The sequence below is a fragment of the Lotus japonicus genome, chromosome 6 (genome assembly GCF_012489685.1).
Source record: "Lotus japonicus ecotype B-129 chromosome 6, LjGifu_v1.2".
NCBI lineage: Eukaryota > Viridiplantae > Streptophyta > Magnoliopsida > Fabales > Fabaceae > Lotus > Lotus japonicus.
In genome coordinates, this window is record NC_080046.1 from 16,055,505 (window position 1) to 16,080,380 (window position 24,876).

General features: G+C 40.8%; 1 protein-coding gene across 1 annotated transcript; it reads left to right on the plus strand.

The window, feature by feature from the left end:
* Positions 1-20,420: 20,420 nt before the first annotated feature.
* LOC130723329 (amino acid transporter AVT6C-like) lies at positions 20,421-23,395 on the plus strand. The gene is made up of 5 exons (XM_057574330.1): positions 20,421-20,836; positions 21,204-21,356; positions 21,534-21,737; positions 21,935-22,400; positions 22,917-23,395. The coding sequence occupies exons 1-5, from the start codon at positions 20,476-20,478 to the stop codon at positions 23,041-23,043; spliced, it is 1,311 nt and encodes a 436-aa protein (XP_057430313.1). The 5' UTR covers positions 20,421-20,475; the 3' UTR covers positions 23,044-23,395.
* The last annotated feature ends 1,481 nt before the right edge of the window (positions 23,396-24,876 follow it).

Genomic DNA, 24,876 nt, shown 5'->3' on the forward strand with positions numbered 1-24,876 from the left:
GCGGTGCTCCTCCAAGACCTGGTCCACAGTGAACGCCCGGTGGCAAGTTGAAGCTGATAGAGCATCGCCTCAACACTCCTGACCTCAAGAGTCCTCCACTATCCACGTGGTCCTCCATGATACGCCCCGAATACGTCGCTCGGTGGCGCGGGGTCAACCACCCACGACCCGGGGTCGTCCTGATCTATCATCTCATACCTAATCCCCCCCGAAGGGTGGACCATGGTGTACCAGTCCGCAATATTCATCTGACAAAAGGCGTTGTCCGCCAAAACACACACAGAAGACGCGAGGGTCAACTCTAAAGAACTATGTAGATAATAAACCCAATAGGTACAGTAATAGATAGCCACTTAGGCTTATAACTAGAGATATCATTCCTAGGTTGCATGTTCCACAAAATCATAACGACAATACTAAAATTAGCATGTTCCAAGTAAGTTTATCAAATAGCAACCACACTCATCAACTAAGTCAGTATGCATGTTTGCGTGATATGTATGCAGGTTAACCAGTCACCAATATGCAATCCGGAAACGGATGGACATCATCGGATCAGCCCTTCACCAGCCACGGTGGTGCCATTTCGGCCCGTGATGTCTCTTACTCCCACTGGTAGTCAGATCAGCAGTAAACCCGTAGGTCTGCCATTTCGGTCTGCTACAGAGACGTCTACAAACGCTCTTTCACGGCATTCCGGGTCTTATGACCATTTTGGAACCGACGAGGTCCAGAGTACGTCCTGTGTTAATACCTCATTAATGTTGCATGAATGCAAGATGATTAGTCAATCAACGTCTCCGTCCTCACTCGACACGTCGCCACGTGTTCTAGGTAAATTAAAGTCTCTAAAATCTTTACCCTAAGGCAAAGTCGATTCTGCGACAAAAGACACACTTCACAACACACATCGCTGCTCCAACAGCACTAGAGTATACATACTCGGGAACTAAAGGTTCCCCGGACTTATCCCAGGATAGCCCACAACATAGCTGCTCCAACAGCACAACAACCAACGCTGCTCCAACAGCACAACAACAACAGACTCAACCTTGGATCCGACGACACTTCTCGTTTTCCAAACTATGATTTTCATCCAAAGCCTCCTTTCGAGATATTACCCTTACTTAAAGATTTAGAGGTTGTTTAATGTCTTATGAATTTTCTTTTCAAAATAATATCCTTTTTAGTCTTATCGCAATTCCTATAAGTTCTCGGGATCTTCGAATCCCCAAATGACTCCAGAGAATGTCTCGATCCATAACCCTATACAAGGCCCGAACCTCGTTCGTCCTATCAAACTTTCTCAAACTCTCAAAATAAAATCGGCATGACCTGCCCGCTATTCTCACCATTCAGAATCTCAGATTTTCAGTGTAAAGCATATTTAAATCATCACAATCAACAACATGTCATATATCAATAAATCGCATCATAAACACTTAGCACTTAGCATATAAAGCATGCACCACACATCCTAGATTACCCACATAGCACATAGCATGTAAGTCAATCTTCAAAAACATTCAGTAGATGAATCATCTACATTGTCAGCCGAAGCCTCAGAAAACATTTCAATCACACACAATCTCAGTGCATAAACAGTAAACAATGTCGAAATATCGACCCTAAGCATTAACTAGAGATTCAGTGAGAAGCCCTCACCTGAAGGTTCTCCAGCAAAAACTTCAAACTCTTCTTCACAAGCAAGGTGTTGATCCTCAGGAATTCCTCAAAATCACCTTTAGAACAAAACCACAAAAATCAATCAGAATCTATCGGAAACTAAGCTATCGATACTTACTAAGGTTACTCGAAGTAATCTATACTCTAAGGTACGATAATCTAGCGCGAAAAGACAAGTTTTCGGAAAAGGAAAATTTCCTCCTCCCCCCTTATAGCTCTCGGCCACTATAGGTAATTGTAGGGTTCGATTTTTCTTCGATCAAACTTGGTTCCTATGCTTTCATAAGCCGTAACTAAGGGTATTCTGAACTCTGAAAAATTATCGGATCAAAAACTGTCGCAGGGGTATTTTGGTCATGATTTTTAACTTAGGATTTTCAAAACTGAAATCCCAAAAATAAAATTTTGCAGGGACGTCACCAACGACGTTCATACAACTAATCCTACTAGCACTAAGCTAAGGCGATAGTTTACAGCCTAAAGATTGGAGCTTTACACCAAAAACTACATAAATGGGTATTTTAGGCTCAAATTGATTCCGACGGAATTCCGGCGACATAACGGAAAATCTAATCCGGCAGAAGTGATCTTGGGCATACATAGAAGAGGTTTAGAATCAGAAATGAAAGATTCAGGATAGTTTTGCAAAAAACCCATAAACTATCCACTCAGAAAACTCTACAGAAAAGCTATGGAAAAAGCGATCGGAGGTAAGGATTAGCGACTATACCTCGAAGCCTTGAAGTAGCAACTGATTGATCGACGATCAAGCAAACGATGAACAAAATCTCCTCCTCCTTCTTCCTCTTTGTGGCCGCGGGTTTGGGTGGGGAAATGGGTAGAAAATTTGGTTTTTTCTTCCTTTATTTGCTATATATAGAAGGTGGAAATTCGCGGGAAAAAGAAAGTTTCGCGAATCTGATTTTTCCGGCGTCACTCTCCATGAATTATAAGATATGTTTTGGCAAAAGAATTCCAAAACTATAAAGAGGTCTCCTTGTATTTTTGGCAACTAATGCAAAGTCGGTGCAAAGTCGGTGTAAAACTATTTTACCCGATAAGTTGCTTTTTGCATCGAATGTCGGAATGGAAAACTTCCTTCTGAAGAAAGATTGAAATCATCAAGAGAAATGGGTGTACGCGTGTAGAATATCCATTTGAAGCTCTAAATAGATAAAGTCTTCATTGTCGAGAAATTCTAGGGTTTTGAAATACCAGGGATTCGGTTTCGGCAAACTTCCGATGATTGGAATCGGACGTTCGTAGATCCTAGAGTTTCGCCTCGAAACGATTGTGATATAAGGAAAAAGAAAAGTTCTAACACTTCTCTGAAGATTTTTGGAATTAACTGCTATCGTGCCTAAAAGTGAAAACTAGCTATTTATTCGGGTTTCTGACCTAGGTTTAAGCGTAAAACGTTCGTGCTATAACTTTTATCGATCATAATGAAATCCTTGAACTTTTCCTGAACTTTCTCCTTCATAAATATATTTCATTTAATAAACTTTCGTTCAGGTTTCCCTTCACATCACATCAACCCTAATCGTGAATAAGAAGTTTATTCACTTAGCATAAGCTTAAAAACTCGGGCCTTACATTACTACCCTCCAAAAAGAAAGTTTCGACCTCGAAACTTATGGGTTAGTAAAAAGTTCTGGATACTGTTCTTGAATCTTCTCCTTCAGCTCCCATGTCGCATCACCAGTGTCTTTATTCCAAATGACCTTCACTAACTCGATCTCTTTCCCTCTCAACTGTTTTATCCTGGTGTCACCAATGCTAATTGGCGGTGTCTCGAAAGACAGATCATCCTTCAACTCAATATCATCCAGCTCGATAACATGTGTCGGATCCGCAATATATTTCCTCAGTTGTGACACGTGGAATACATCATGAATATTTGATAGAAATGGAGGTAGTGCAATCTGATATGCGACTGGTCCAATTCGACGAGTGATCTGATACGGTCCAATAAACTTGGGCGTAAGCTTCTTTGACTTGATTGCTCGACCAACACCCGTCGTCTGAGTAACTCTCAGAAATACATGATCTCCTTCTTCGAACTCCAGAGTTCTGCGCCTCTGATCTGCATAACTCTTCTGTCTACTCTGAGAAGTCCTCATCTTCTCTCTGATCTGCTTGATCTTCTCAGTGGTCTGTTGCAGAAGTTCTGGTCCTACCAACAGATTTTCTCCGTTTTGGTACCAACACAAAGGTGTTCTACACTTGCGGCCATACAAAGCCTCATACGGTGCCATACCAATGCTCGTATGAAAACTGTTGTTGTATGTGAACTCAATCAATGGCAATAAGGTATCCCAACTGCCCTTGTTGTCCAGAACGCAAGCGCGTAGCAAATCTTCCAACGACTGAATAGTTCTCTCAGTCTGTCCATCAGTCTGCGGATGATAAGCAGAACTTAGTCTCAGCCTCGTTCCCAAAGCCTCTTGAAGAGCTCCCCAAAAATGTGATGTAAACTTCGGGTCTCGATCGGATACAATACTTGTCGGTACTCCGTGAAGTCGTATAATCTCCGCTATATATATCTCGGATAGTTTCTCCACGTTGTACGTAGTCCTCACCGGTACGAAATGAGCCGACTTAGTCAATCGATCCACGATTACCCAAATAGAATCGTATCCCTTCTGAGTTCTCGGCAAAGCCACGACGAAATCCATCGATATGCTATCCCATTTCCATTCTGGCACATCCAAGCTTTGTAGCATACCTGAAGACTTCTGATGCTCCACCTTCGCCTTCTGACATGTCAGACATGTAGCTACATATTCAGCCACTTGTCTTTTCATTCCTGGCCACCAAAAATTCACCTTCAAGTCCTGATACATCTTCTTCATTCCAGGATGAATGCTTAACTTGCTCTTGTGACCTTCATCCAAAATCAATCTTCTCAAGTCAGGGTTGTTAGGCACACAAACCCTATCCTTGCACCGTAGGATATTGTCACTTCCTACCTTGAATTCTGGGTCTTTACCTTGACTTACCAAATTCCTTTTCCCGAGCAGAAACTCATCTTGTAACTGTTGATCTCGGATTTCTTCCATCAATCCATTGGTAATTCTGATCATCCCGAACTTCAGTTCTCCCTCGGACAATCTCACATCCAAGCTCAAATCTCGAAATTGCTCTAACAGCTGCAGCTCCTTCACCATCATCGACGAGATGTGCATCTTCCTGCTCAAGGCATCAGCAACAACGTTCGCCTTTCCAGGATGATATTGTAGAGTGAACTCGTAATCTTTAAGAAACTCCATCCACCGACGCTGCCTCATGTTCAGCTCCTTCTGCTCAAACAAGTACTTCAAGCTCTTATGATCACTGAATATAGTGAAATTGCATCCATACAAGTGATGCCTCCAAATCTTCAGTGCAAATACGATCGCAGCTAGTTCCAAGTCATGAGTTGGATAATTCTTCTCATGCACCTTCAGTTGTCTTGAAGCATAAGCAACCACCTTCCGATGTTGCATCAGCACACATCCCAAACCTTGATATGAAGCATCACAGTATACCTCATAAGGTTCCTCCGGTTGCGGTAAGACGAGTACAGGTGACGTCGTCAACCGTTCCTTCATCGTCTGAAAGCTAGTCTCGCACGCTTCAGTCCATGCAAAAGGTTGGTCCTTCCTCGTCAGTTGAGTCAAAGGTCCAACTATCTTCGCGAAATTCTCGATAAAACGGCGATAGTATCCCGCCAAACCGACAAAACTTCTGATCTCCGTCACTGTCTTCGGCCGTTCCCATGACAATACGGTCTCCACCTTTGCTGGGTCCACAGCTATTCCCTCCTTAGAGATCACATGACCTAAGAATTTTACCTCTTCGAGCCAAAATTCGCACTTGGAAGGATTGGCATACAACTCCTTCTCCCTCAGCACTTGTAAAACTTGTCGCAAGTGCTCCTCGTGGTCTTCGGCATTCTTCGAGTAGATTAAGATATCGTCGATAAACACCACGACGAATCGATCCAGGAACGTATGAAAAGTCATATTCATGTAAGCCATGAATATTGCAGGTGCGTTCGTTACCCCAAATGGCATCACTAAGTACTCATAGTGTCCATAACGGGTTCTGAATGCCGTCTTCTGGACATCCTCGGTCTTGACCCTGATTTGATGATAACCCGACTTCAGGTCGATCTTCGAGAATACCGTAGCTCCTCGCAGTTGATCCATCAAATCATCAATCCTAGGTAACGGATACCTATTCTTGACGGTTACTTTGTTCAGTTGCCGGTAGTCGACACATAATCTCGATTTCCCGTCCTTCTTCTTCACCAATAAGACTGGAGCTCCCCAAGGTGAAACGCTTGGTCGTATGAATCCCTTCGACAGAAGATCTTCGAGTTGGGACTTCAGTTCCACTAGCTCCGCAGGTGCCATACGATATGGTGCAATCGATATCGGCCCTGTTCCCGGTACGATGTCTATCGCAAACTCAATGTCGCGTACAGGCGGCAATCCAGGTACATCGCCAGGAAAAACATCCGTGAATTCCTTCACCACTGGAATACTGCCAACTTCTGGGTTCCCTTTGCTCTCCAAGCTTAGCAAAACAGAATACTCCTGAGATCCCTCGTTCAAAGCGACGCTGATGTGATTGGCAGATAGATACTCGGAAAGATCCGAATCAGGAAATACCACTCTCTTTCGGTTGCAGTCCAAAAGACAATGATAGCGGGACAACCAATCCATTCCTAGGATAACATCTAGGTTCTTAAGAGTTAGGCATACTAGGTTAGCATGGTAGATCCTATTGTTGTATGTTATCGGACAATACATGCATGCTGAATTAGCAAGTAGAGTCTTGGCAGGAGTAGCAACTATCAGATCGAAGCTCAAAGCAGTAATGGGAAGTCTTAATCTGATTGCACACTCTCTAGAGATAAAAGAATGCGTTGCACCGGAATCAAAAAGTACGGATAGAAGATTACCGTCAATCCCGCAGTCGCCTCTAATCAGTCCATCGACTCCCTCAGCATCTTCACCATCCATGGTGTAGACTCTCGCCTTCGTAGCAGGACGCTTTCCTCTAGCAGTGTTGACGGTTGGTTCCGCCTTTGGTAGCCTGCACTGTGCAGCAGTGTGCCCCAACTTGTTGCAATTGAAGCATTGAGGCCTCGTGTCGGAACAAGCACGAGCAAAGTGCCCCGGCTTCCCACACTTGAAGCACGTCAGTTCCCTGTTCTGAGTCTGACCTCCAGAACCTCCAGCAGCACCCACCATGGGCCGGTAAGATCCTGATGCAAACCCTCTACCAGCAGGACGCTGATACGGCCTCCTGTTCTGAAACCTCCCCCTGTTCTGAGTATTCTGGGAGCCCGACCTAATCGGCCCTCCAGTTCCAGCCCGGTTCAACCTCCGGTTCTTCATCAGCTCCACTTCAGTGGCTTTCTCCACCAATGATTGGAATCGCATGATTCCCAGTGGCCTCACTGAGTCCTCAATATCCGGCCTCAGTCCATTCACGAAACGCTTGCACATGTAGCGCTCGTCAACATGATCATTAAAGAATTGGAAATGCTTCGCCAAAGACTCCAGCTTCGAAGCAAATTCCGGTACAGACATACCTCCCTGTCGGAGTGTCAGAAACTGCGCCTCCCTCTCATCCCGGGCACTTGTCGGAAAATACTTTTCCAAGAATGCGGTCCGGAACGAGTCCCAGTTAATTTCTTCATGGTTGGCTTCCATGATCCCCCTGGTGCCCTTCCACCAGTATTCAGCATCTCCCAGCAGAAGATAGGTCGCCATGCCCACCTTGGCACCCTCAACAGTTTGCAGAACACCGAAAATCTTCTCGATTTCCTGGATCCAGAGATCCGCTGCGTCTGGATCAGTACCACCAGAGAACTTTGGTGGGTTTTGCCTCCTGAAGTCATTGAGGCCTTTGTTCTGGTCCAGAGTTATTTCCCTCTGGCGCTGATGTTGTTCACGTGCTTCTTCAGTAGCACGCCTCATGGCATTATCATTTGCCTGTGCGGTTACCGCTTGGGCCTGCGCTGTTACCGCTTGGGCCATAGTGGCCATCATCTCAGCTAGCTGGTTATTATTCACCATATTCTGTTAAAGGAAGCAAACAGTCAGTACTTATCATAAGATAGCATCTAGCATCACTATACAATATGAGTAAGCAATAACTTCAATCAATTTTTAAGCGAAAAAATCGCTTGCAGACAATCAATTTTCACTCTTTGCAGAGTCACACAACCTAGCACAGAAGACCTATTCCCCAACAACTCCCGAAAGACTCGACCGTGCTCTGATACCACAATGTAACACCCCGATTTCGGTGGCGTCACTTTAGTAACCAAAAGTAAACTTAATGCGGAAAACGTGAATATTTTTTTTTTGATAATAACTAAGACAAGACTGAATTAAATAAAACCCAAAAGCGAAAAGTAATAAAACTAATATACAATATATAAACAGCCCCCGCTGTAGTAGTAACCTCGTCACGAGTAAACCTCCAGTGACGGTAATAGAAGAGTAGCGCCCGTAGGCAATATATACAAACCAAATGAAAAGGGTGAAGTGCCCGCAACACCATCCCTCAAAACTGAGAATCAGCTGACCCAATGGCCTGAAAATAAGACCTCCTAAGTCCAACCAACTCTCTGTGATCCCCGTAAGGAAACCACACAAAAAGCTATAGGCGGATCTACCCTGTCCCCTAAGTAACAAAAGAAGCAAGACTGTCAGAGCTAAAACTCTACTCCTACACTAATCCTAACTCGAGGAGCTCATACCAACACTCAGAACTATGTGCTAGCATGATCGTCGTCTGAATCAGAATCCAGAACGACCAAGTCTATCGACCCTATCCGTCCTCCCCTCGCTCCTGCAACGCCCTCCGATGCTGGACTCACGGGCTTAGGGCCCGAACCCTGATCATCAATGATCGCAACGGAGGGTGCACTAGACCCTGCCGAGGGCACTCCCACTGGAATCTCCTCTGAGGGATCCTCCTCCTCTGAAGATGACGGTGGCGGCGGTGCTCCTCCAAGACCTGGTCCACAGTGAACGCCCGGTGGCAAGTTGAAGCTGATAGAGCATCGCCTCAACACTCCTGACCTCAAGAGTCCTCCACTATCCACGTGGTCCTCCATGATACGCCCCGAATACGTCGCTCGGTGGCTCGCGGGGTCAACCACCCACGACCCGGGGTCGTCCTGATCTATCATCTCATACCTAATCCCCCCCGAAGGGTGGACCATGGTGTACCAGTCCGCAATATTCATCTGACAAAAGGCGTTGTCCGCCAAAACACACACAGAAGACGCGAGGGTCAACTCTAAAGAACTATGTAGATAATAAACCCAATAGGTACAAGTAATAGATAGCCACTTAGGCTTATAACTAGAGATATCATTCCTAGGGTTGCATGTTCCACAAAATCATAACGACAATACTAACAATTAGCATGTTCCAAGTAAGTTTATCAAATAGCAACCACACTCATCAACTAAGTCAGTATGCATGTTGCGTGATATGTATGCAGGTTAACCCAGTCAACCAATATGCAATCCGGAAACGGATGGACATCATCGGATCAGCCCTTCACCAGCCACGGTGGTGCCATTTCGGCCCGTGATGTCTCTTACTCCCACTGGGTAGTCAGATCAGCAGTAAACCCGTAGGTCTGCCATTTCGGTCTGCTACAAGAGACGTCTACAAACGCTCTTTCACGGCATTCCGGGTCTTATGACCATTTTGGAAACCGACGAGGTCCAGAGTACGTCCTGTGTTAATACCTCATTAATGTTGCATGAATGCAAGATGATTAGTCAATCAACGTCTCCGTCCTCACTCGACACGTCGCCACGTGTTCTAGGTAAATTAAAGTCTCTAAAATCTTACCCTAAGGCAAAGTCGATTCTGCGACAAAAGACACACTTCACAACACACATCGCTGCTCCAACAGCACTAGAGTATCACATACTCGGGAACTAAAGGTTCCCCGGACTTATCCCCAGGATAGCCCCACAACATAGCTGCTCCAACAGCACAACAACAACAGACTCAACACTTGGATCCGACGACACTTCTCGTTTTCCAAACTATGATTTTCATCCAAAGCCTCCTTTCGAGATTATTACCCTTACTTAAAGATTTAGAGGTTGTTTAATGTCTTATGAATTTTCTTTTCAAAATAATATCCTTTTTAGTCTTATCGCAATTCCTATAAGTTCTCGGGATCTTCGAATCCCCAAATGACTCCAGAGAATGTCTCGATCCATAAACCCTATACAAGGCCCGAACCTCGTTCGTCCTATCAAACTTTCTCAAAACTCTCAAAATAAAATCGGCATGACCTGCCCGCTATTCTCACCATTCAGAATCTCAGATTTTTAGTGTAAAGCATATTTAAATCATCACAATCAACAACATGTCATATATCAATAAATCGCATCATAAACACTTAGCACTTAGCATATAAAGCATGCACCACACATCCTAGATTACCCACATAGCACATAGCATGTAAGTCAATCTTCAAAAACATTCAGTAGATGAATCATCTACATTGTCAGCCGAAGCCTCAGAAAACATTTTCAATCACACACAATCTCAGTGCATAAACAGTAAACAATGTCGAAATATCGACCCTAAGCATTAACTAGAGATTCAGTGAGAAGCCCTCACCTGAAGGTTCTCCAGCAAAAACTTCAAACTCTTCTTCACAAGCAAGGTGTTGATCCTCAGGAAATTCCTCAAAATCACCTTTAGAACAAAACCACAAAAATCAATCAGAATCTATCGGAAACTAAGCTATCGATACTTACTAAGGTTACTCGAAGTAATCTATACTCTAAGGTACGATAATCTAGCGCGAAAAGACAAGTTTTCGGAAAAGGAAAATTTCCTCCTCCCCCCTTATAGCTCTCGGCCACTATAGGTAATTGTAGGGTTCGATTTTTCTTCGATCAAACTTGGTTCCTATGCTTTCATAAGCCGTAACTAAGGGTATTCTGAACTCGGAAAAATTATCGGATCAAAAACTGTCGCAGGGGTATTTTGGTCATGATTTTTAACTTAGGATTTTCAAAACTGAAATCCCAAAAATAAAATTTTGCAGGGACGTCACCAACGACGTTCATAACAACTAATCCTACTAGCACTAAGCTAAGGCGATAGTTTACAGCCTAAAGATTGGAGCTTTACACCAAAAACTACATAAATGGGTATTTTAGGCTCAAATTGATTCCGACGGAATTCCGGCGACATAACGGAAAATCTAATCCGGCAGAAGTGATCTTGGGCATACATAGAAGAGGTTTAGAATCAGAAATGAAAGATTCAGGATAGTTTTGCAAAAACCCATAAACTATCCACTCAGAAAACTCTACAGAAAAGCTATGGAAAAAGCGATCGGAGGTAAGGATTAGCGACTATACCTCGAAGCCTTGAAGTAGCAACTGATTGATCGACGATCAAGCAAACGATGAACAAAATCTCCTCCTCCTTCTTCCTCTTTGTGGCCGCGGGTTTGGGTGGGGAAATGGGTAGAAAATTTGGTTTTTTCTTCCTTTATTTGCTATATATAGAAGGTGGAAATTCGCGGGAAAAAGAAAGTTTCGCGAATCTGATTTTTCCGGCGTCACTCTCCATGAATTATAAGATATGTTTTGGCAAAAGAATTCCAAAACTATAAAGAGGTCTCCTTGTATTTTTGGCAACTAATGCAAAGTCGGTGCAAAGTCGGTGTAAAACTATTTTACCCGATAAGTTGCTTTTTGCATCGAATGTCGGAATGGAAAACTTCCTTCTGAAGAAAGATTGAAATCATCAAGAGAAATGGGTGTACGCGTGTAGAATATCCATTTGAAGCTCTAAATAGATAAAGTCTTCATTGTCGAGAAATTCTAGGGTTTTGAAATACCAGGGATTCGGTTTCGGCAAACTTCCGATGATTGGAATCGGACGTTCGTAGATCCTAGAGTTTCGCCTCGAAACGATTGTGATATAAGGAAAAAGAAAAGTTCTAACACTTCTCTGAAGATTTTTGGAATTAACTGCTATCGTGCCTAAAAGTGAAAAACTAGCTATTTATTCGGGTTTCTGACCTAGGTTTAAGCGTAAAACGTTCGTGCTATAACTTTTATCGATCATAATGAAATCCTTGAACTTTTCCTGAACTTTCTCCTTCATAAATATATTTCATTTAATAAACTTTCGTTCAGGTTTCCCTTCACATCACATCAACCCTAATCGTGAATAAGAAGTTTATTCACTTAGCATAAGCTTAAAAACTCGGGCCTTACACTAATCAATCTCTATGCAAAGAATTTTCTGAGATGATGCAGGCTGAATTTGAGATGAGTATGATGGGAGAACTCAAGTACTTTCTGGGAATACAAGTTGATCAAACACCAGAAGGAACATATATCCATCAAAGCAAGTACACTAAAGAACTTCTGAAGAAGTTCAATATGCTGGAATCTACAGTTGCCAAGACTCCAATGCATCCTACATGCATTCTAGAGAAAGAAGATGCAAGTGGTAAAGTTTGTCAGAAGCTCTATCGTGGTATGATAGGATCACTTCTATACTTAACTGCATCTAGGCCATATATATTGGTTAGTGTTCATTTATGTGCTCGTTTCCAATCAGATCCAAGGGAAACCCACTTAACTGCTATTAAGAGGATCCTAAGGTATCTGAAAGGTACCACTAACCTTGGCTTGATGTATAAGAAAACATCAGAGTATAAGCTTTCAGGTTATTGTGATGTTGATTATGCTGGAGATAGAACAGAGAGAAAAAGCACTTCTGGAAATTTCCAATTTCTGGAAAGCAACTTAGTCTCATGGGCAAGCAAGAGGCAATCAACCATTGCACTATCTACTGCAGAGGCAGAATATATCTCAGCAGCAATATGCAGCACTCAGATGCTCTGGATGAAACATCAGCTGGAGGATTATCAAATCCTTGAGAGCAATATCCCAATCTATTGTGATAACACTGCTGCAATTTCATTGAGTAAGAATCCTATCTTACATTCAAGGGCAAAGCACATTGAGGTAAAGTATCACTTTATTAGAGATTATGTACAGAAGGGCGTACTTCTTCTGAAGTTTGTTGATACTGACCATCAATGGGCAGATATCTTTACAAAGCCCTTAGCAAAGGATAGATTTAATTTCATTCTGAAAAATCTGAATGTAGACTTTTGTCCAGCATGAAGATGGATCAGAACCTCTGACTATGATGCTTCTTCATCAGAAGATGTCTTGTCCAGAAGGTAACTCTATCAGAGTTTATGTACCCATTGGTGCTGACTCTGAAGCTGAGACAGTAAACGTGTGTCCGTATCTATGATACATAGTTCCTTGTGCCCGTGCTGACAGTCTGTTGTAATGAGTGTTGATGTGCTTCTCTCCTGCGTGTGATAGGTGTATTTACTGTTACTATCATGTCTTTAATTTCTAACCGTTGATTTTAAATTGCTTTTTGATCAACAACGGTTATTTGTCAAAACCCACTATACACACACGTTCTCCTACACTTACGGTTTTACATTCTTTCTCTTTAGTTTTTCAAAAAACTTATCCCCACGATCTATCTCTCTCTCTATTCATCCTTCTCCTTCTACCCATAACCTTCAACCGACTTCAAGATGGTGAGACAAAGTAAAAACGAAGCTGCAGGTGCAACCAGGTTTCCTCATATGGTAGTAGGCCAAGCTACAGGCCAATTGGGTCCTGAAACTCCAAGTCAAGGTCAGACTCAAGAGAAGATAATTCCAATTGCAGAACGGGGATGTGCCGTTCACTGCGTTTTTGCTCCGGAAGAACTCCAAGTGCTTGTTGAATGGAGATTCGACCTGGATAATATAACTGCAAATGGTATGATCTTCGTCCTGAAGTTCATGTTCAAGGATGGGAAGAGTACTTCAACAGACTTAGAGGTCCAATTTATGACAAATTGGTCAAGGAATTCTGGAAACACGCGGACTGTGATGATACACAAGTGGTCTCCTACATTGCTGGAAGGAGGATAATCATCACTGAGAAGTCCATTGTGAATCTTCTGGGTGCACACACTGGAACTGGGTATAGATTCCAACTGACGGAGTCAAAGGTGAAACCTAGAACCAAGGATGAAACCAACAAGGCTCTTTACACCACCTACAAACCTGGCAAGAGCGACTACAAGGTGGTGGATCTTCATCCCAAGCTAAGAATCTGGCACAAGATTCTGCTTCACTGCATCAACCAGAGGCCAAAGGGAAGCTCTCCTGATTACATCAACTTCTGCCAGAAGGCAATGCTGTTCTTCATTCAGGATAAGAGGAAGATCTGCCTTCCTTTCTTCTTGTTCTCTTACCTGAAAGAATGCATCAGGAAGTCTAGAACCACTGCCTCCATCAAGTCTGTCATCAAGTACATCCCCTTTGGGAGACTGCTTTCAGATCTCTTCATTGAGAGTAAATTCGTAGAAGATCTGATCAAGGCAGGATGCACAGAGGATCTGTCAACAATTGTTAGTGACGTCTTCACATCCACATCGTTGAAGAAGATGAGATTGGTCAAGAAGAAGATAGCCCCTGCTCATGAAGATACTTCTGATGAAGTAAGACAAAGAAGGGTGCCTCTGAATGATTTCCCTCTGTGGTCCCAAGCAGGCAACCCAGAAGCTATTTTGTGCTACATTGATGATCTGAAGCAACAAGGGTTTGAGATTGATGTGGACGAGTTTTTCAGAAAACTGCCACCAGCTCCAGAGTTTGACTCTCCTCCCAAGAGGAAAGTTCAGAGAAAAATTGTCTTGGAGGAATCTTCAGAAGAATCTGATGTTCCTCTGAAGAAGAAGAAGAAGGCTGACAAGCCTAAGAGGAAGCACGATGAAACCACCAAGCCTGATGATGGTGATGATGGTGATAATGATGATGGTCCTTCTCCTCCAAAGAAAAAGAAGAAGCAAGTCAGAATTGTGGAGAAGCCTACCCGTGTGGAACCTGCTGCTGCAGTCATCAGAATGGAGACTTCTGCCAGAGTGACTCGGTCTGTCGTGCGTTCATCAAGTAAGTCTGCTGTCACTGAATCTGATGATGATTTAAATTCAATTGATGCACTCCCCATCTCTACACTTCTTAACCGCACAGCCACCCAACTCACTCCTATCCCAGAGTCTCAACCAGCTGCCCAAACCACATCTCCACCAAATTCACCAAGGTCTTCATTTTTCCAACCTTCCCAAGAAGAAGCACCTCTGTGGAATATGCTTCAGACTCCACGTCCCTCTGAACCAACCTCACCCATTACCATTCAATACAACCCATTAACCTATGAACCCATCATTCTTGAACAACTAGAACTTGAACAACCAGAACCTGAACCCAGAATGTCTGATCACTCTGTTCCCAGAGCATCAGAACGTCCTGATCGTAGAACTGCTGATACAGATTCTTCCACTCCCTATACTTCTGTATCCTTTCCTACCAACGTTGCTGACTCCTCACCTTCCAACAACTCTGAGTCACTTCGTAAATTTATGGAAGTTAGGAAAGAAAAAGTGTCTGCCATTCCAGAATACTACCTCACAGTACCAAACCCTAGGAGATACCCTAGACCTAGACCAGAACGTCTAGTTGACCCAGATGATCCTATCCAGGCTGACCCCCTGCATGAAACAGACCCTTTAGCCCAACAAGTCCAACCAGACCAAGTTCACCAAGAGCCCATTCAACCAGAACTAGAAAACTTTGTGTCTAACCACTCTTCGGTTAGATCACCACATCCTCAGATTGAAACCTCTGAACCAAACCTTGGAGCCTCTGAACCAAATGTCCAAACTTTTGATATTGGCTCTCCTCAAGGTGCCTCTGAGGCAAACAGCAGCAACCACCCAACCTCTCCTGAAACTAACCTCTCCATTGTTCCCTACACATACCTCAGGCCAACCTCTCTCTCTGAGTGCATCAGTGTTTTTAATCATGAAGCTTCACTGATGTTACGCAATGTGCAAGGTCACACTGACCTGAGTGAGAACGCTGACTCTGTTGCTGAAGAATGGAATCGTCTGAGTACTTGGTTAGTTGCTCAGGTTCCTGTTATGATGAGTCATCTCACTACAGAAAAGGATCAGAGGATTAAGGCTGCTAGGCAGCGGTATAACAGAAGAGTGGCTCTGCATGAACAACAGCAAAGAACTAAGTTACTTGAAACTGTTGAAGAGGTCAGAAGAAAGAAAGAGCAAGCAGAAGAAGCTGCACGTCAAGCGGCTGCACAAGCTGAAAATGCAAGATTAGAAGCTGAGAGACTAGAAGCTGAAGCTGAAGCTCTTAGATGTCAAGCTCTTGCACCAGTGGTCTTCACTCCTGCTGCTTCTGATTCCACTCCAGCTCATCAATCTGCTCAGAATGTTCCCTCTAGCTCTACACAGCCAAGTTCTTCCAGACTTGATATCATGGAACAACGTCTCAATTCTCATGAGACTCTGCTGATGGACATGAAGCAAATTCTTCAAGAACTCCTGCGTCGCTCTGACAAGCCTTAGTTTTAGGATTTCTTTTGCTTTTCTTAACTTAATTTATTTTTTATTTTTCTCTTTTATTTTGCATTATTTGCTATGTTTTGATTACTTGTCGTTTGTCATTGCATATATATATATATATTTGACATTGTGTTTGCAAAATTTTCTTTTATTCATACCAATCACGCTATTACATCATACATATTTTCCCTAAAATCTAGAATGGAGGATCCTTCCTCATTCTTCTGCACTCCCGGCGTTGCTCTGCTCTTTCCTTCTCCAGCCGCTCAAGCGCATACTCTACATTGCCAAGCTTGATGCTAAGCTCGATTTTCTCCAGACTATCTTCTATAGTCTTGATTCTTCTTTCCACTGCCTCCTTCTCTTCCAGAAAATTCAGTTCCAGCTGGCTAAGCTCCTGAATTTCCTCCACGAAGCTTAGGAATTCTTTTAGATCTTTCTCCAGCTCTGGACCAAGATCTTCTTCAAGCAGTGTCTTCGTCAGCTCATGTATCATTCGTGTACCATCAGGGTGCCGGATGTTTAGGAACATGTCTTCCTCGAAGGCTTTCCTTCTGAGCTCTTCCAGTGCAACCATGTATGAAGCCATTTCTTTTTATGGTATTGATCGAGTTGTGAAGCTTACTCTCTTCTAAATCGTTTTATATAAGCTTCATTCTCTCCTTGGAAGTTATTGCTCCTACAGTTTCTCGAGGTTAAGTCCTTGGTAACTAAAGCTTCTCTTTACTCCCGTGGCCGGTGGTAAACGTTCTTCTTTTGCATTAACTCCCTTCCTTAATTCGTGTAACTCTCATTCCTACAGCGTCTATTTCTCCATCTTTTCACTCAAACCTTATCTGAGGGGGAGTACCTAGTACTTCAAGCTGAGTTTTTCACACCCCATACTTTTTGCTTATGACAAAAAGGGGGAGTACACCTAGTTTTTGATGTGTAAGTGTAATTTATTTTGGAGAATTTAAGAGTTCCACCTTTATGACCATAGATGTGTCACTGGGCAAATACAAGGAATACATTTCACTTCCTCTGAAGTGATTCTATTTGACTCTGATACCACTTATCGTTGACTCTGAATACTTATGCGCTCTGATTATTTTATCTCATTTATGTCATGCTCCTTCACTCTGAACTCTTACATTATTTAGCTCAGAATCTAGACATTTCTAACGTTTTCATTAAGTCTTAGATTCAGGGGGAACTATGCTCAGAATCAAGCTGTGACTTGGATTCAGAATGAGTAAAATAAACTATTCACATCAGGATAAGTCTTATTCTATATCTCTAAACTCTGAGTGAATTCAGTTTATTGTTTAAGAATTGTTCATCAAAATACTTGGTTTTGTCATCATCAAAAAGGGGGAGATTGTAAGATCAAGTTTTGATCGAGTAGTACAACTCTATGTTTTGATGATTACAAGTTAACATTTTAGTATGAACAATTATGGTACTCTAACGTGTTTTTCTGAGTGTGCTATTTACAGGCTCTGACCTCAATTCAATCTCACACAAATCAGAAGCACTGTGCATAAAGAGTGACCCAAGCAACGCTTTCGCAACATCTATGTTCACTCTGAACAGTAGAAACACTTCAGAAGATCTGAAGTCACACAAGCTCTGATATGGACTCAGTCACTTGAAGTTCTGAAGATCCAGACATTCTGAAAACCAAGAAACTCTGAAGGTTCAGATGTTCTTATGGTGTAGAAGACTCTGAAGATCCAGAAGCTGAAAAGTGGAAACTCTGATGTCCAGAAGCAAGATGACTCTGAAGACCATGTACTTCCCTCTGAGTTCAGAATCAGAAGATACAACGGTCAGAGGATCTGTGCTTCCCTCTGACTCTGATCAACTGGCTTCACAAGTTCCAACATGAAGCATTCCCCTGATCAGAAGTCTACTAGGTTTAAAGGTCAAGTCATTATCCAAGTACAAAAGCAAATGTACTATCCTGACGACCTACCTAACATTCTCAGCCACAGCAGAAGCTGGAATTTCCAGAACTGCCCTCCAACGGTAGCATTTCCATGCAGCGTTCAAACCCTAATCCTTGGAGTATAAATAAAGGCTGAAGATTGAAAGATGCGGTTGGAAGAATTACACACGCGCAAGCTATATTCAAAAACCTTCTAAGCATTCTTTCATCTGAATTTATTGTGTTTACTATTAGCTTTTCAGAAGCAAGTTCTTTGTAAACATTATTTCTTAAACAGTTGTTTAGTTACCTTTAGGAGATCAAGTTTGATCGGATCCTAGAGAAGACTAAGAGAGTGAATCTTAGTGTGAGCTAAGTCAGTGTAATTGTTAGTCACTTGTAGGTTTCAAGTGCAGTTGTAACATTTACCTGATTAGTGGATTGCCTTCATTCTAAGAAGGAAGAAATCACCTTAACGGGTGGACTGGATTAGCTTGAGGGATTTATCAAGTGAACCAGGATAAAATCCTTGTGTGCTTTTTCTATCTCTTATCTTAAGCACTTTGTTCTCGAAAGATTTGTTAAAATCTTTAAGGTGGAAGTTTTATTCTGAAAACGTTATTCAAACCCCCCTTTCTACCGTTTTTCATACCTTCAGACTACCTAAGAAAAATGAAGTCTATTATGTTAAATCGTCTGATCAAGAACAAAGTAGAAGATCACGAAGACAATAAGAGTTAAAAGCGTTAGAATAAGCTATGCAAGAAAGGATAATGTCAGTGGATCGTCTGAGAAGACTGCAATTATTGAAGATCATCATTGTTTGTCTCAGGTATTGATGAAGGAAGAGCAATGTCTAGAGATTGAGCGACACATTCAATTTGAAATCTCTGACATTCAAGAAGAGAAAGCAAGTGCAATGAATCACGTGATATCTCTCAAAGCACTTTGTTCAAGGAAACAAGTACAACATTGTCAAAATCAAGTTTCCTCTTTCTCACTCATAAGGACTGGGGAAGAAGGCTTAAAAGTTAAAATGCTACCAACTACTGACAAAGATACACATTGTAGCAACAAGTCTCCATCAAAGAAGTACAAGGCATTAAATTTACCTGACAAGAAGTTGTTTGATCCAACGGCTAGTACTCAAGATGGTCTAACGCTCCAACGACTCTCAACTTATCCAAGAAGCACTTCAATTGTAAAAGGAGGACTTGAAGATGTTCAGACTCAAGAAAATAAGCTATAACTTTTCATCTGAATCATTTTCTTCATGCCAAATGAATATGTAGGAACATCACCACACTAGAATAAGACAAGATAATATTTTGAAATTCAAAATAATTATGAGAGAAAATATTTATTTTTTTGAAATTCCAAAATATGCATAAAAATAACATATGATATCATTAACTTACAAATAATAGTATGACAAAGGAAAAAAGTCAAGGAAAACACACGCATAGAAGGATGCCGGTATAAGAGTTATTATTATTTTATTTTGAAAGTAGTATATTTTTTTCTTTCAAAAATAGTATAAGAAGAGTTAAGATTTATAATCATTTGCTAAAGAAAAGATTTATAATTATTTAAGTATATTAGTTTTTTTATTACAAAACAAGTTTTTAAATTCATTCAATAAATGCTGCATCTAGTCTTTTTTTTTACAGCAAAAAGAGGAACTTTATTAATATTGAAACCTCCATGAGAACAACACCCTCATGAAAACTTGAAAGTCATCCAAAAGTAACTCAACTCTTGTCTATAGTTTGAGCCTCATTAAAACCTCTCTAGGTAAAACTCATTGGGAAAAAACCTAGAGTATGAAAAAGAGTGCAACAAACTATAAAGAGCAAATGAACAATACATCAAGCCATACCATTACATCCACCAAAAAAAAGCAAACAACTTGTATTCAACCCATTTTTATGTCACAAAAAATCACCTAAAGTAACCAAAGCCCCACATTCAACTCCCCGTTCAAAGGCCAATCCAGAAACAAAATCCTTCCAAGCTATTCACGCATTTATTCAATGAATCTAAAATGTTATTTTTTACTTATAGTAGTAACCGGAGGATGTAGTGTATTACTAGTTTATCAAATTTAAGACATTTTTATAATAATAAAAAATTAAGTAACTCAAACTGCTAATTTTTTTTTAGCCAAAATTCACTTTTCAAGAAGTACTGACTGAACTTACAAATATACGTAGGTCAGATTCATCAAATTTACTGAAGGTCAAAGTAATGGAAACTTGTTAAGACACCTAAATTGACGCACGTTTCTTTTGTTATAAATAGAGGGAAACGTGTGAAGCGCGTATTTTACCCTTTTTCGTTATCCTCCCCAATTCCATCCCCGCCGACATGTCACCGTCGGCCGGAGTCCACGTCCCCCTCCTACCGGGATCCAAACCAGCGGCTCCGACGGCGTCCGTCTCCGGCGCCGTTTTCAATGTCGCCAACAGCATCGTCGGCGCCGGAATCATGTCGATCCCGGCGCTCCTGAAGGTTCTCGGCGTGATCCCCGCTTTCGCCATGATTCTGATCGTCGCCGTGCTGGCGGAAATCTCCGTCGACTACCTCATGCGGTTCACGCATTCCGGCGAAACCAAGACCTACGCCGGCGTCATGAGGGAGGCGTTTGGGCCGCCCGGAGCTTTAGCCGCGCAAGTTTGTGTTATAATCACCAACCTTGGGGGTTTAATTCTCTACCTAATCATCATCGGTGAGAATCGATTCTGCTCTTTGTTGTCTTCTTTCTTATGAAATCATCAAATTAGAGAGCAAATATGAACAATTTTTCTGTTTAATTTTGGTTACTTGTTGCTATTTTATGAAAATTCTAATTTGGGATTTTCAGCCAAACCCCAGTTTGAGTGTTTGCATAGTTAAGCTTGATTCTTTACATGAAAGGGAAACTTATTATAATGATAGATTACTTCACTTTTACTTGATTATTTTTTTAATTTTTAGTTGGTTACTTATTATTGAAAATTCCATTCAATTCCAGGTTGAGGTGAATTTTGGTTAGTTAAGTTTGGTTATTTTCATCATGGTTGTTTATTGTTTGATTTAATGTGATGGAAGAACAGGGGATGTGCTATCTGGGAATCATAGCGGAGATGAAGTGCACTTGGGCATTTTGCAACAGTGGTTTGGAATTCACTGGTGGAATTCCCGGGAATTCGCCATGTTTGTCACCTTGGTCTTGGTTATGCTTCCGTTGGTCTTGTTCCGACGTGTAGGTTAGTGTTAACTGTTAAATACCTTGGGTTGTAACATGCTTTGTTTCATTTTCAAATTGAAGATATTCAATGGTATATTATGTGTTATTACGTGTATTGTTTCGTTTTGAAATTGGAGATTCAATGGCATAGACTCATGGATAGGGGTTTTTTTCTTGGTGTTGCAAAATTTGCCAGAGTCCTTGAAGTACAGCTCTGCAGTATCAACTTTTCTTGCAGTGGCATTTGTTGGCATATGTTGTGGATTGGCTATTATTGCTATGGTGCAAGGAAAAACACAGACTCCTAGATTGTTCCCTCAGTTAGACTACCAAACCTCCTTCTTTGATCTCTTCACTGCAGTTCCTGTTGTAGTCACAGCCTTCACATTTCATTTTAATGGTACTGAATTTTTGTTAGACCCGACCCCATTTGTATACAAATCAGAAAGTTTGAAAATGGAAAACTAACACATTCTGAGGCACTTATTGTGTTTGTTTTTCTGTTTTCATTCTTTCTGGCTTTAGTTGGTGGATTTGCTCCTTCTATTCAGGGACTGCCTAGATAATTTTTGTGATGACAATTGGTTATACTTGCAGTGCATCCAATTGGGTTTGAGCTTGCCAAGGCATCTGACATGACGCTAGCAGTTCGATTAGCATTAATGCTTTGTGCTGTTATCTACTTTGTGATTGGACTATTTGGGTACTTGTTATTTGGGGATTCAACTCAATCAGACATTCTCATCAATTTTGACCAGAGTGCTGATTCTGCAGTTGGTTCCTTTCTCAATAGCTTAATCCGTGTAAGCTATGCACTCCATATAATGCTGGTATTCCCTCTAGTGAACTTCTCCTTGAGGGCCAATCTTGATGAAATCCTATTCCCCAAGAAGCCTCTGCTAGCCACAGACAACAAAAGATTTGTGATCCTCACTCTGGTGGTGCTAGCCTTCTCCTACCTTGCTTCTATAGCAATCCCAGATATTTGGTATTTCTTTCAGTTTTTGGGTTCATCATCTGCAGTTTGCCTTGCCTTCATTTTTCCGGGCATGATTGTTTTAAGGTAATCTATCTTCCATGGCTATAATCTTGTTAAAAATGTATTAATAAGTAAAATAATAAATGTGTTTGGATTTCTATTACCCTAAAAAGAACTATTTTCAATCTATGGTGAGAGGTGGAGTTAAAGATGCTTTAAGTTTTGCTAATAAAAGTTATGTTGTAGAGAAGAAGCGTGCTCGTCCTTGACAGAGCCTCTTCTACGATTCCTTAAGAAAATATTTCTTTATGGATTTTATTCAATTCTGAAATTTCTTTCAAGGGTTGAGTACAAGCAAATAGGGAAACTAGAATCTTATCTAATTAAAAAGATCCTATATCTAATAAGATAAGAAACAATCAAATCTTATCTAGTAAAGAAAAACATTCAAATCATTACTAATAAAAATATAATAATTCCTAACTAATAAAGATATAAAAATAAAAATTGAAATATGCTAAATTAACCTAACTAATCAAATCTGCCTGAAATCAGCATCCATATCAGGTTCCTAATTTTCTTTGTTGTTTACAATGACAGGGATGCATATTGTATATCAACAAGAAGGGACAAAATTGTAGCACTGGTTATGATAATACTAGCTGTAGTGACAAGTGTGATTGCCATTTCCACCAACATATACAATGCTTTTAGCAGCAAGTCATAAAGTTGGTACTCTCATTAGCATGTTTGGATAACTTCTCTTTTCTCTCTTCAGAAATGAATTAATTCTGGCATCCAGAAGCCACGTACAGAAGCTTCTTTCCAGAATTGATTTTGGCTCGTAATCAATTCGAGCAGGATTTCCAAACATACACTCTTCCTTTTGTAGGAAGATTTATTAGGGGAGGGGGCGTGAAAGGAAGGAAAGACATTTCCAGGCGCATTTGTTTGCTTTGGCGCTTGTGTTGCACTGTATTTTTTTGGATGTCTTGTTTGTTGTAAAATTCATATATCTTGAACAGAATTGCTATGTAAAATATCAAATCAAAGCAATGAAATCCACATGTCCATTTCAAGGGTGACAGTGTGGGCTACCATATCTTGCAAGAGTGTGCCGTGCAAGGATCATAACATTAGTTACGTGTGTGAACGTATTTATTATATGAATGACATAATGAATAGAATAGCATTTGGCTGATTAGTCATCTAGAATAGAATACCATTTGGCTGATAGGTCATCTTTTTTGAATCATTTCCCAAGTCATGATCGTTAATTAGTTTTGCAGGTTCTTTAAATACACTTATCCAGAAGAATAATATTTGGACCACAACTAGTGTATGATAGTGATTATAGAACATAATTATAGATGTTGGATTCAACTTCTGGTCTAGTGTACGCAGTTTAGATGTTTAGTCATTATTGTTCTCGAAAAAAATATTTGTTAATACTTGATACAGATTGTAATAATTTTCTGGTTGGGTCTACACTGTTGAAGACAAGAATTATGATTTTAAATATAATAAAATGCAGAAATCCATCAATAATTGTAATAGCTCTATATGATAAGATTTGATTTTGCATTGGCACATACTTCAACGCAGCTGAATGGAAGGATTTGGATCTCTACGGTCTCCTGCCTCTGCAACACCTAAAATAATTCATCAAAATTAATTGTTAAACTTTTTTAATCAATTACTTTTTCCATGCAACAATTTTGACCATTTAAAATCAAATCAATGGTCAAGACACATGAGAGAGCTGCTCCAGATGATCCACTTTCGAATTAGAAATCTATACTTTTATACATTATATGGGAACGTCAGATGTAGACTCATATTTAGGTGGATTTTTTTTTTGTCAGCAACTAGAAGTTTTTTTTTATAGGATGCTAGTTGTTAATTGTTAGTAAGTTAGTTTCTTCGCCAGAATTTAAACTCTGACTCTTCACACTGCAAATCTTTTTATTTCCCTTAACTCACCAAGTGAGCTACTCTTCCCCCTCTAGCAACTTGAAGTGAGACGAGCTTACTCGTGATCCAACTCATTTTATGATCAATAAAGTATTTTTTTAATATAATAATAGCATCAAGAGTTTGTTTTTTTATTAATGAAACGTTGTTTTGTATAAATTTTACTGTGATACATTGGAATTTTAATTTTTTTCCTCACACTTTTGTATTTTTTTCAATTTTTTCTTTTTTGAATAAAAGAGCCCCAGGTAACCTAATATACCAACTCGCAATGAGTTGGGTTGGGCTAAATTATGATTTTAAAGGCTTAATGGAGAAGTGAGATAACTTTGTTCAACTCACTTTTCTTTTAACTCGTGAATCGTGATGAGCTAGCTGAAATAAAATGGAGGGTTTCATTTTAACTAGTCTACTTCCTTTTCACCTTGAAGGTTCCACTTTAAAATATAAACGTAATTTTAATATTTGATTGAAGTCACTATTATCTTAGTATTTTATCATGTATTGTGTTATCCTTTAAGGTACGTGAGAAGCCAAATTTATAAAAGCGTGTCATGTAGTATTACTTTATTAAGTGAAGATGCAG